The sequence below is a fragment of the Drosophila mojavensis genome, unplaced genomic scaffold (genome assembly GCF_018153725.1).
Source record: "Drosophila mojavensis isolate 15081-1352.22 unplaced genomic scaffold, ASM1815372v1 contig_231, whole genome shotgun sequence".
Lineage (NCBI taxonomy): Eukaryota > Metazoa > Arthropoda > Insecta > Diptera > Drosophilidae > Drosophila > Drosophila mojavensis.
Genome location: NW_025318772.1, coordinates 1,170,559 through 1,182,143, shown reverse-complemented (window position 1 = coordinate 1,182,143; position 11,585 = coordinate 1,170,559). Strand labels below are relative to the sequence as shown.

Sequence of the window (11,585 nt, the reverse complement as noted above, 5' to 3'; positions counted from 1 at the left end):
ATATGTATATATTAATATATATATATATTCTTTCACATGCCCAAAAGTCTGTTTCGCCGTATTTGTTTGTTTCGTTTAGCAAATCGAAAAACTTCGAATAGTTCAGATAAACATTTGCCCACTTTTCCGCCAAGTCATTTTGGTTATTTGTTTTCTATTTAAATCTAATTTGATTTATTTCTGTGGGTTGCTATAAAATGGCACAAATCAGTTTTCGCCTTACTTTATATATCTATATGCAGTTTATGTTTGAGCCACATTCATTGATTTCTTGGGGTTTTTCTATTTATTCATAATTCGTTGGTTTTGCGTTAAACGAGGTTTTTTTTTCATATTTGTTGCAATTTCAATAATTCTCTTTTACTTCTTTTTTTTTTCAATTAATTATTGTCTTAAATAATTATGCCAGCTAAAAATATTTTAACGCTTTACAAATAATATAATTTGTAAAAAAAAAAGTTTATTCAAAATTAAAAACTTAGTGATAATTTGATCTTTATGTTTATGTTTTGTTTTATGGTATTTACATGCTGTGCTAAATTGTTAAAAAAAAAAATAAATGCATATTTGGATCGAAATTAATTTTTGCTTTTGAGATTGTTTTTGTTCTCATCAGAGCTATGCACTAAATGTAGATTTGGCTTTACGTAACAGAAGTTATCGATTACAAAAAATAATTATATATTTAATTAGAGTTACAACTAAATAATGGCGTGTAGTTTATGCGCTGAGTGTATTTAAATATTATTATTATTTTACTTGTACGATACGTAGATCTATTTACAATATTCTCGAGAGTATGCGTGTGATCGGGCACTACGACTTATCTATCAGCAAGGAGTGTTGTTTGTTTATATGTACGTAAGTAGGATATCTAACAGCTTGTTCAGCACTTCGTTACATTTATGAGAGTTGCTAATATTTCTGCCTTTTGCTGTGTGTATAATTAGGTTTGCTTTTTGATTGCGTTTATGTGTATGTGTATACATATATCTATTTATGTATAGTATTTCGAGCTTTTGTTTATAATAATTGTTAACATTATGCTTAAGCCTAGTTTAAAGTCCTTTGTTTTGTTTTTCTTTTCTCTACTGCATCATTTTCATTCACTGCTCGCTACTTCGCTCTGTTGATTGCAGACGATTCCTTATCAACTAAATGCTAAACATTAATATTTGGTTTTGAAGATCCGTTCAGTGATCCGTGCTCAGCGCATCCTCTATGTTGCTATCCCAATTGAATTCCGTGACGCCCTGCTTGTAAAATATATTGCCCAGATTAGCGAAGCGTTGCGCAAAATTAGCATCTTTCGCTTTCAGGTGCTCAAAGCTGAAAGTGAGAAACGAAGGGGGAATATTATTTTAACTAAATATTTTATATTATTTTTGTTATACTTCATAAAAGAGACTGAATCGAAATATAGCATTCAAAGTTATCCTTTATATGGTAATATATTGTAATAATTTATGATATGATATAATACAAATTTAAGATCTCAATCTTTGATTTTCGATTCATAATAGATTTTATTATAAGTGCATAACATAAGAGCTTACAGTCTATATTCAAATAGATATAGAGAACCCGAGTTTTTATAAGTTAATACGAAAATTATTAAGAACAATCTGGAAGTTAAGAGAAGATGGTAATTTCCATATATGTAGTTCTTAGCCATATAATATAAGAATATGCTCTTACTTGTAAGCTGCTAAGCCTTCGTATGACAATTGCTATTCACCTAAGGTCTTTTAAATGGAATTCTATTATATCCAACGGTAACTACCTGTACGCAGAAATACACCAAAATACCTGCTGCCTAAGTAGGCGAGTCTATCTCAATGTGGACAGAAAAGTTTTGTGGAATATTTGGAATATACTCAGAAATATGCATAGGTATGAATCTTTTAATCAACATAGCTACGACTGAATTCTGCGACATTCGCAGTTATTTGGCACATACTGTACCTCTTTCGAAAAGTTTCAGATATCCAAGCTCACTTTCTCATTCTTACAAGCAAACTACGCGTACGCGTTACAAAAAACCAAAAGGTAGAGAACCAATTTTTTGGGTTTGAGAACTTTTTTAACCAATTCAACCCTCTGTCCCATGTTTACTACGATTTTTTTATTTTTTGTATTTGTCTCTCTACAATCCTCAAGCCAAATCAAAACCCAATTGTTGCTGCAGCTGCGCTCAGTGCAGCTGTATAATTAGAAGCGAAGAAGGAAGAAGAAGTGCACGTAATGTACCTTGGCATGGCCCAGAGCCATTGTTGCCGCATAATGTCAAAGGTCATCATCAGCAGCAATTGTACAATGCAGAACCTGAACACGAACCCGAACAAAAACGAGAAGCAGAAGAAAAAATAACCCAAGACAATAGGCGACAGGCAGCAGATTTTACAACGGTACCTTAAAGGAAAAACCCCTCGAGTGAGTGCGAGCTCTAGACTTTAGCTAGAGCTTGTTATTAATTGTTGTTGTTGTTGGTGGTGGTGCTGCTGTTGTGTTGTGTGTGTGTGTGTGCCCACCCTTAAGCCACGCATGCGCAGCTGCACAGCTGCTGCGCCTCGAGCCGCATCCGTTCCGGCCGAGGAAGTGCCAAGAAGGAAGTCGCAAGTCTGAAAAGTTCCCATTGACTGATTCGTCTTTGCCTTTACCTTTGCTTCTGCTATTGCTGTTGCTTTCCAGGGAGGGTTGGGAAAACTTGTGGCAGGAAATCAAAACGAGTTTTCTAATTGTTGTAGTGGCAGCAAAGCACATCATGTATTTCATATACGGTATATATATGCATATAGAGAGTGTTGGGTGTTTTCTTAACTAATTTATAATTTAATGTGTAGAAATTTAGCCTAAAGTTGCAATTTTCGTGAAATTATGTTGGAAATTGTGGCCTACATATTTCGCGCCTTCAGCACCTGCTTCTGGGGCGGACTCGGCACGTTCTCTTTGCCGCTGGCGAAGATTAACGACTTCTTGGGTGTGCTGGCCGCGGAGCGGGGGGTGCGCGGCGTGCGTGGACTGTGAGGTGTGCGCGGAGTTCGGGCCTTGGGCGATTTGCAGGCGAGCAGCTCGGTGAGCTCGTTGTTGTTGTCCTGTCGGACGCTCTTCTCGGAGGAGTTCAGCAGCCACGAGGTAATCTTGTCGCATTCGGCACGCAGCTCCGAATCGATCAGCAAGTCCTCAATCTTCTCCAGATCTGTGGTGTTCGGCTTGTTCGCCTTGCTGGGCGTCAGCATTGCCACGGCGGGCTGTTGCTTGGACTTCAGTGCGATATTCTCGAGCTTGAGCTGTTCGCACTCCTCGCGCACCTTCACCAGCAGCTGCTCCTTGTTGTCCAGCTCCAGTTGGGCCAACTGCAGCACGGTGGCAAACTCATCCAGGGCCTTCTTCATGTCCGCCATGTACAGCTCGCGCGTCTCATCCTTGCGCTTCAGATCGCTGTACATGTCGCAGTAGTGGGCCAGCTGGGCATCCCCGTCGATGCGCTCCTGGAATGAGTTAGCAATCTTATTGAATTTGGCCAGGGTATCCGATTCGCTCGCTAGCAGCTCGTGCAGCATGGACTCTTTCAACGATACCTCCTGCTGCAGCGTGGCCGACGAGCTGCGCACCGCCTCGAGCGCCGCCTGCGATTCATTGAGCTGCTGGCGCAGCTGTGCCGCATCCGCTTGCAGCGTCAGATAGCTCTGCTCCAGTGCGCCTTTGGCCAGCTGCACCGACTCCAGCTCCGCCTTAAACTGCTCGACATCGGCATCGGACTTCTTGAGCCGCTCCATCAGTATGTTGACCGTGGAGCGCGTGTTGTTCAGGGTCAGCTGGTAGTTGTACTTCTCGGTGATGGTCTTGGCCATGTCCTGCTTGAGCTGCACCAGCTGCTGCTGCAGTGTGTCGCTCAGCTGGATGTAGTAGTCGATGCCGTTGCGCAGCTGCTCCTCGCACTTTTGCAGCTTCTCGTCGCGCTGGCGCAGCATATCGTTGGTGGTCTCCAGCAGCACCATCACATCCTGCTTCTCCAGCTCGATCTTGATCAGCTCGTTCTCGGCCAGCTTCTGTCGCTTGTCCAGCTCGGCGCGCCAGTAGCTCTTCTCGCGCTCCACGGCACTCTCCAGCTCATTCTCCGCCTGCTGCTGGGCCTGCTGCTGCTCGGTGCGCTTGGCCTGCTCCTGGCACAGCTGGCGTATGGTATCGCAGTGGGCATCGATCTCGCATGCCTTGTCCAGGAGCTCGTCCTGCAGCGAGCGTATCAGCGTGCACTTGTTAGCCAGGTCGTTCTTCAAGGTGTTGCGCTCCACGCGTAGACACTCGAGCTCCGTCTGGGTGATCTTTGTCTCCTGGCCATAGGCCAAGGCGTCCTGCTCGATCTGATGCTTCAGCTGCTCCACATTGGCCAGCACCTCGGCATTCTTCGCCTGCAAGCTCTCGATCTGCTGCAAGTGCTCGGTGTTTCGCTGCTGCTCCGCCTTGCAGTTCTCACGCGCCTTAGTGACCTCCTCTTGGAGTGATCCGAGCTGCTGCTCCAGCTGCTGCTGTGCCGTCTGCTGCTGCTCGCAGGTCTGCTGCAGCTGCTCGTTGGCCAACTTGTAGGCCTCGTTCTCGGCCAGCAGACGCTCGACCTGCTTCTCGTGCTCCTCCCGCTGCAGCTGCATCTGCTGCTCCAGCTGGGCGTAGCGCTCCATCAACTGCGACTGCTCGGCGCTCAGCTGCTCGTTGCGCTGCTTGTGCGAGAGATTCTCGCTGCTCAGGGCCTGCAACAACTGATCCGTCTTGGCCGCTGTCTGCTCGTGTTCCTCACGCATCTTCTGCTCCGTCTCCTTCAGCTGGTCCACGTGACGACGCACCACGTCCAGCTGGCTCATATAGCTCTCGATCAGCTCGTTCTTGTTGCGTATCTCCTGCTGCAGCGCCTCTTTGCCCTTCAGTCGATTCGCCGACTTGGCCTCCTTCACCGGCGTCGTTGTGGCCGAGTGCAGCGGTGTGGAGGACGCCGTCGAGGCTCCGCTGCCCACCACCTGCTCCGCTGTGTGACTGGCCGCCGGACGGAAGCGCAAGCGCTGCGGCAGCGAGGGTGTGCGAAAGAGTCGCAAGCCCTTCGACTTCTTGTCCTCCTTGGGTATGGCAAACTCCTTGGCATCCTTGGAGCTGGAGGCGAATCTCACCGCATCCTTGAAGAACTTTTCGATTTGCTCCTTCCGCTCGGGCGGCGGTGCCGCCTGAGTCACTGCAGCAGCCGCTGTGGGCGTGGCACAGCCCGTGGAGCCAGCCGAGCTGTTCGAGTTGGCGGAGGCAGCTGGAGAGCCGCAAACGACGTCCACATCATTGAAACGCTTCAATTTGGCTTTGGAAAACGACATAATTCTTTCTGTTTGGTATTCGCTTTGGTTTCTTTAACAATTTAACACTTGCTTCCTTTAATTATATGCTTTGTGGTTAACAAATTGCTTTTCAATAACAAAAACTCAATAAAACAATTTCAGTTTTCAAACACAAAACATGAACTCTTATATAAAACTCGTTAACAAATGTCCGTTAAATGCTTCGCTCTACTGTTTAGTCCGTTGTTGTTGTTGTTGATTTTGTTTTTAATGTATTTTGTGAGCTGCCCTCTACCCGCTTGCCCCTTGTTGCAGCTGTGTCTCTAGCTGTGTTCCTACGCGTTCCGTTGTCAAAACCTAACTGAAGCGTTGCGAGCTGCGCCGGCGCAAATGCAGCCGATCGCGACTCAAAACAACCCTCACATAGCCAGCTAAAAGGTAATCGAGGGTTGCCTTTTTTCGGTGGTGGTTCGTGCCACACGCTCACACACACACACGCACACTCGCACACTACCTTATCGTTATCTTGCGTGAACTATAGAAATTTTACTTTTGGCGCGCGCAAATGTTGCAATTGCCAAGACATCCAAGGCATACCTTAAGACTCATGAGTATTTGTGTGTGTGTGTGTGTGCGTGTGTGTGTGCCTGTGTGTAGCTAGACAGCTGTGCCCTGCAATCACATAGAGCACACTCGTAATACATATATTTGTATACATGTATATGTATTTATGTGGCCGTTAGTGCCCCCCACTCCCAGACCGAAAAAGGTGCCACTGCCACAGCTGGCAGCCAGCATAAAGTTGACACTCGACCCGCATCATTAAAGGAAAAGTCGTGGAAAACCAACTGTGTAAATGAAAATGCAAAAGCGTTGCGCCTGCGCCTTTTCATTAGCTCGCCCAGCAATTGGTTTGGCTAAATTAAATTGCGCCTGTAGCAGATTTAAATCGATTAATGCTAGCTACCATATAGCGAAGGTAAATGAACTGCCGACAAGAGAGCTGCAGTGGAAAACGAGAAAATCCCAGGTAAATCTATCGGACTGACAAGTTCCAAGACTTGGAATTGAAGCCACGAATCACATATTCAATTTATAAACTCTTATAAATAAGTAATAAAATCATTTAAAATTGAAAACACATGAAAGATGGAACAGATTAATTTAATGAGGACAGAATTGCATTGATGAAATATTAAAAACAATATATATAAAAAGCATATATTTGAAATTATAACATTATTCAAATATTTTGTAGCGTTAATTGCATTATTCTTATGAGCCATATTTTCATATGCATAAGTGATCAATCATAAGCCTAAGAATTTACCGCTAACAACAACACAACAATTCAGCCACATATCAATAGGTAAATGGAAAACAACATAAGCATATTTAAATATTAACTATACATATACTCACATATATATAGGATCATACAGATATTCATATACACATATTCAGCGCACAGCGGGATTGCCGCAACTGCCAAAACTGCTGAATTGTGCAGATGTCAAAGGAATTGCGTCTTAGGGCAGCACAGAGGGGTTCCGGTGCTTACTTGCTTCCTTCCTTCCTTCCCTATTACATTGCACTATATACTCTGCTTATGCGTGAACCCTGTTTGCTCTATGATAAGAAGGCGACAGACAGCCTGGCCTGTCCAAGGTAAATTGTTTATGTTGCACAGACAGCAGCAATCACAGACAGACAGAGCATTGGCAAAGCGGGCAGCTGGCCTTTTCCCGTGTCGATTGCAAAAGTTTGTATAACTCTTAGAGCTCAAAGGGTAGCAAGAGCACAGTTAGCTAAAGCTAAATGCTGATATCTTCAATTGTGGACTGGCTTCAATTACTTATGTGTGAAATATTCTAGACAAGTTCCGATGCTTCGTCATTCAATTCAATTGAAGTAAATATGTAGTTGCTTATGATTGCAGAAGATGAAACGAAGCGTTAACTTCGTTTTCATGTAGCGATCGTAATAGAAGTTCCGTATGATCAACATGACCAAGAAATTATTTCTTTTTATATTCATTCAAGAAAAAAAAAAAGATCATTTTCTAGTGCAACTCCTGATCAGTATCGATCACGACTAAATATGATCACCTAAGGTATTTCTCTTCAGTTATCTTTCCTGAATATTGCATGAAGATCATTAATGAACACTCAACATAATTGAAGATATTTCATTGAGCAACAGAACAACGTCGACAATTTCCCATGCCTGATGAGGCATAGCCAAATTCCATTAGCACTCAATGCGCCAAAAATAACCCCAAGAAATTACAATAGCACAGTCGCCTTTAAAAGTAGGCACATCAGACGCCGTTGTGTTGTCAAGTTTGTGTCTGTTGCCTCGCCTCGATGTCAATACACTGCGATCGCCACACAAGAAAGGGTTTCGCACCCTCAACGCACACACAGAAAGGCATGAAAAGGACTCACAATGAGTCATCGACCTTAGCAGAAACTGCGCGATTCTTTTCCATTGCGGAGCTGGCGCAATATGCGTGGCAACTGAAAGGGACCCCTGGATCAGGATCAGGTTTCCCCGTCCGGACAGACACGTTGTCGGGAGCAGGATACAGAATAGCAAAAGCAACTGAGAATCCATTGGAGTTTCACATTTATGCGCAAACAATGCTTCTCTATGCACATAATACAATAATGTACCTATTAATAGAGGATGTATGTATGTATAAGCCCTAAATTCTGACGATGCTATTGATTCAAAGGGAGAAGAAAAGTGCCGAGACAAGAGTGCCAAGAGTGTCAAATATTTAAATTGAAAACCAATATTCATGATGCTATTTGTTTATGCCTAATGTGATTTGCAGCTATAATTGATTATTGATAGAGAAGTGCACTACCTCTGTATACAAACGGTGTTACCTAATTTACAGCTAAAGGCTTCGATAATAAAATTATTATTTCAATACGAAATTTCCCTTTTCTTGTTAGAGTATATCTAATTTAAATATATTTTTTTTATTGTTCTTTAAAAAGTCGCATGATTTTTGGTATCAGGCATTTTAAATATTTCTAATTTTATTTAACTTTTTTTAACTTGGCTGTATTACAAAATTAAAACTAAGCAAATATAGACTCAGACTAAACCTAATCCCAATTTAAACATTACTTATCGGTAATTTTATTTAATCTAGGTTCGTCATATCAGATCTGCAGTTGTACTTACCGCTGGAATAGCAAATTCTTGGCAAATGCATAAAGCTCAATGTCCAGGCTATTCAGCTTCTCGATGAGTCGTCGTTGATCGGGACGCAGATTCGTGACGGCAGTTGCCGAAATCGTGGCATTGTGCTGCTCAAAGGGTATGGCGAAGCGCAGGTTGAAGGTCTCCTCGAAGATATATTGGGACATCTACATGGCGAGAGGGTTAAGTGATAAGTTATGCAGATTAACTAACTAAACTAACGACTAACCTTTTGATATTCCGTCAGTCCAAAGTACGCCATGGCGGCCAGGTTGCGCTTGGCGCTGGCCAACATCACTCGGTCGCGCTCGTGCGCTGGCATCGAGGACTTGTTGTAGCAGCCCACTAGGGCCAGGTCGGCCAGCATGCGAGTCTGCCGATTGGCCGCCAGATTTGACTCGCAGCCAGCGAACTGATCCAGATCGACATCCAGCCAGTCCTTGCCCTTGTAGCAAGGCGGCAGCTCGGCGGCCGTGGCCTGCCGGCCCAGGCACCAGTGCCGGGAGCCCTTCCATGTGGCGCCGCGTCTCACATGGCGGTACTCGGACATGTAGCGTGAGATCGGCTCGCGCAGCAGCGATATGTAGAAATAGCGACGCTTGGCCGTCTCGCCCTCGTTCTTGTCCAGCTCAGCGTCCACACAGCTGGTCAGCTCCGTCCAGTCGGCGTGCAGGCCGCACTTCCAGCCGGTTGAGTATCTGGAGAAGAGCCAGTTCTCGTTGCGATGCGGACGGAAGCAATAGCAACGCTTGCGCTGGCGCTGGCACTCGCAGGGACGCTAAGAGAGTGAAAGTCGTTGGGATTATCTCAATAGTTTATAGAGTTCTGAGCTCACCTTCAGGTCCAAGTCGCGCACCAAATGCCGTCCAAAGGATGTGCCGCCTGTCTTTTGTATGTGCAGAAATACCATCACATCGTGGCCATCCATGTCGAATTGGAAATCGTCGTTCAGCACATCCTCATAGCTCAGCCCGGCATTGGCAATAATATTCTGTGGGGCTGAGGCTTTCAACGCAATTGACGTGCTGCCGCCCGCATTGTTGTTGTTGTTGTTATTATTATTGTTATTGTTGTTGTTGGGCTGAAGCTCATTGTAGCCCATCATGTCCGGCGATTGGAGTATTACGGCGCGTTTGGATAGTGCACATACCTGCGGTTCGTGGACAAAGAGAGCAAACGTTAAAAGACATTAACAATGCACAGGCAGAAAATTGTTAAATTTAATTTTATTTCTCGTGGTATCCTGCAGACACACACACGCACACATACTCGTACACAAGAACAATACGTACGCGGGGCTTAAAATTCAATTTATTGCCAGTAAAAATTACATAAGAGCTGCGTTCTGTGGGTGTTTATTTGTCTTCAATATTAATTAAATGAACAGCAGGATTAAATGCCAGCTCCTGATATATCTTCAGGCATGTTAACGCTGCATACTGCGGCCTCCTTGACCAGGCCAATCAAAATACCCGATGAAGCTTTCTTATTTGCCCAATGAAATGTGCACGTTTTTTATTTATTTATTAATTTCACTCACTCAGCGATTATTAAGTGGGCGCTTGCACTGCAATCGCACTCGAGCTATTTGATGCTTTTATTTACTCTGCTTACCTTTGTGCAGTCGGAATAAATATTTTAAAAATTTCCACTGCATACTTTTGGGCGTGCCATGTAATTCGTCATGGCGTCAGTGTGGGTAGCTAATGGATTTCTGATGTGAATCCAATTGGAGTGTCGAATGGGATTTATGAGGGCACGAAGTTCTTTGTATTGTGTTCAGCAGGAGGAAGTAGTTGATGTAAGTGAAATATTATATTATTAATATTCTCATTGTTGAAAATGATGTTTGTAAGCCATATATCATATACATACATATGTATATACATAAAGCTTAAAGTAATTTTTGGTGTTTCAACTCTCACTCAAGAAAGCAATTAAAGAACATCCGACTAAACTGAAACAAGTTCAACGAATATATGAGCTAAACATTGTTGTTGGCTGCTCTGCTCGTCCTTGTTGCAGTGATTATTTTTGTCCTTTGGAGTCTTCAAAAGCTGAAGCCAAAAGTTTCTCGATTAAAATGCGCAACTTTTTGCGAAATTCCCTCTATCTCGTTCTCTTATCTAACCGTTTCCGCTGCTTATGGCCAGCAGTGAGTATATACAACTAGCCAAAGCGTAAGCCGGAACAACTAACAAGTCCAAGCAGCAGCAGCAGCAACAACAACAGCAGCAGCAACAAGAGAAAGTGGGATAACTGAGCAGCTCATTAAACAATTGGCAATTGGGTTTCAACGGAATTGGTGGGTAAGAAATTAAGCAGGCTTTGTGGGGATTGTGGGTGCTCAGTAGGCCTTATCTTAAAGTTCGGCACAAGCGCATGAATGTGTGTTAGCTTGGCAAAAAGATGAAGCAAGCAGCCAAAAGAACACACAACCTAACTCCATATACTATATATATACATATACTATTTACAGTTACATGCGGTAAAGGTTTAGCGCCCCAGATAGGTGCAAAAAGTTTTGAATTTATTGTGCAGCAAGAACAAGAGAATTCGATTATCAGCCAACTGCTAGAAAAATGGGCAAAACTTCTGGACTGGCGCCCGAGGGAGTGCTGTGGCTTTGCATTTGTCAGAGCTTTGTGCCACCAACAATTTATTTGCTTGCCAAATTTTTGTGGTTTCTATTTGCCAATTTAATTTACGCCCAGGCATTTATCAACTGGGCTCGAATAAAATATAAATAGAATACACTTGTCTGCATTTTTCGGCCCCCAAAATGAAGCGCAAATCTACCACTAATGAGTAATTTAATTTTATTTCGCGCTACGCATCACATTGCATGGAAAATAATAACATTTCCGCAGCATGAGTGCGCCCGTGTTAGATAGATAGCTCGCACTTTGCTGCCCATTTAATTGCTTTTTATAGGCAAGCATAAAAAGAAATTATATGTACTATGACCACACACCACCCACCGCAAACCGCCCGCCCACCAACCCACCTAACACCACCGACTAAGAGCGCCCAACATGTCCAGCCTCCGCCGCA

The 11,585-nt window shown here is 43.8% G+C and overlaps 2 protein-coding genes across 2 annotated transcripts in view; both read right to left on the bottom strand.

The window, feature by feature from the left end:
* Positions 1-548: 548 nt before the first annotated feature.
* The window catches only part of LOC6574555 (heparan-sulfate 6-O-sulfotransferase 2), a 99,641-nt gene continuing 88,604 nt past the window's right edge, over positions 549-11,585 (bottom strand). The window contains exons 3-6 of the mRNA XM_002000562.4: positions 9,367-9,681; positions 8,761-9,309; positions 8,514-8,698; positions 549-1,329 (exon numbers count right to left, since the gene is read on the bottom strand). Of these exons, the coding sequence (XP_002000598.1) occupies positions 1,194-1,329; positions 8,514-8,698; positions 8,761-9,309; positions 9,367-9,681 (1,185 nt within the window). The 3' untranslated portion in view covers positions 549-1,193. The remainder of the gene's footprint in view (positions 1,330-8,513; positions 8,699-8,760; positions 9,310-9,366; positions 9,682-11,585) is intronic.
* On the bottom strand, positions 2,739-5,685 carry LOC26527437 (myosin-11). The gene is made up of 2 exons (XM_015167512.3): positions 3,582-5,685; positions 2,739-3,491 (listed from the first exon to the last, which is right to left on the bottom strand). Exons 1-2 carry the CDS (start codon positions 5,352-5,354, stop codon positions 2,895-2,897), a joined length of 2,370 nt encoding a protein of 789 aa, XP_015022998.1. The 5' UTR covers positions 5,355-5,685; the 3' UTR covers positions 2,739-2,894.

Bases quoted from the DNA above. Each gene is read 5' to 3' on its own strand.
- LOC26527437 (XM_015167512.3), bottom strand. From the start codon at position 5,354: ATGTCGTTTTCCAAAGCCAAATTGAAGCGTTTCAATGATGTGGACGTC. The intron at 3,492-3,581 runs GTATCGTTGAAA...AACTCATTCCAG, and splicing joins CGGCCACGCTGCAGCAGGAG to GAGCGCATCGACGGGGATGC.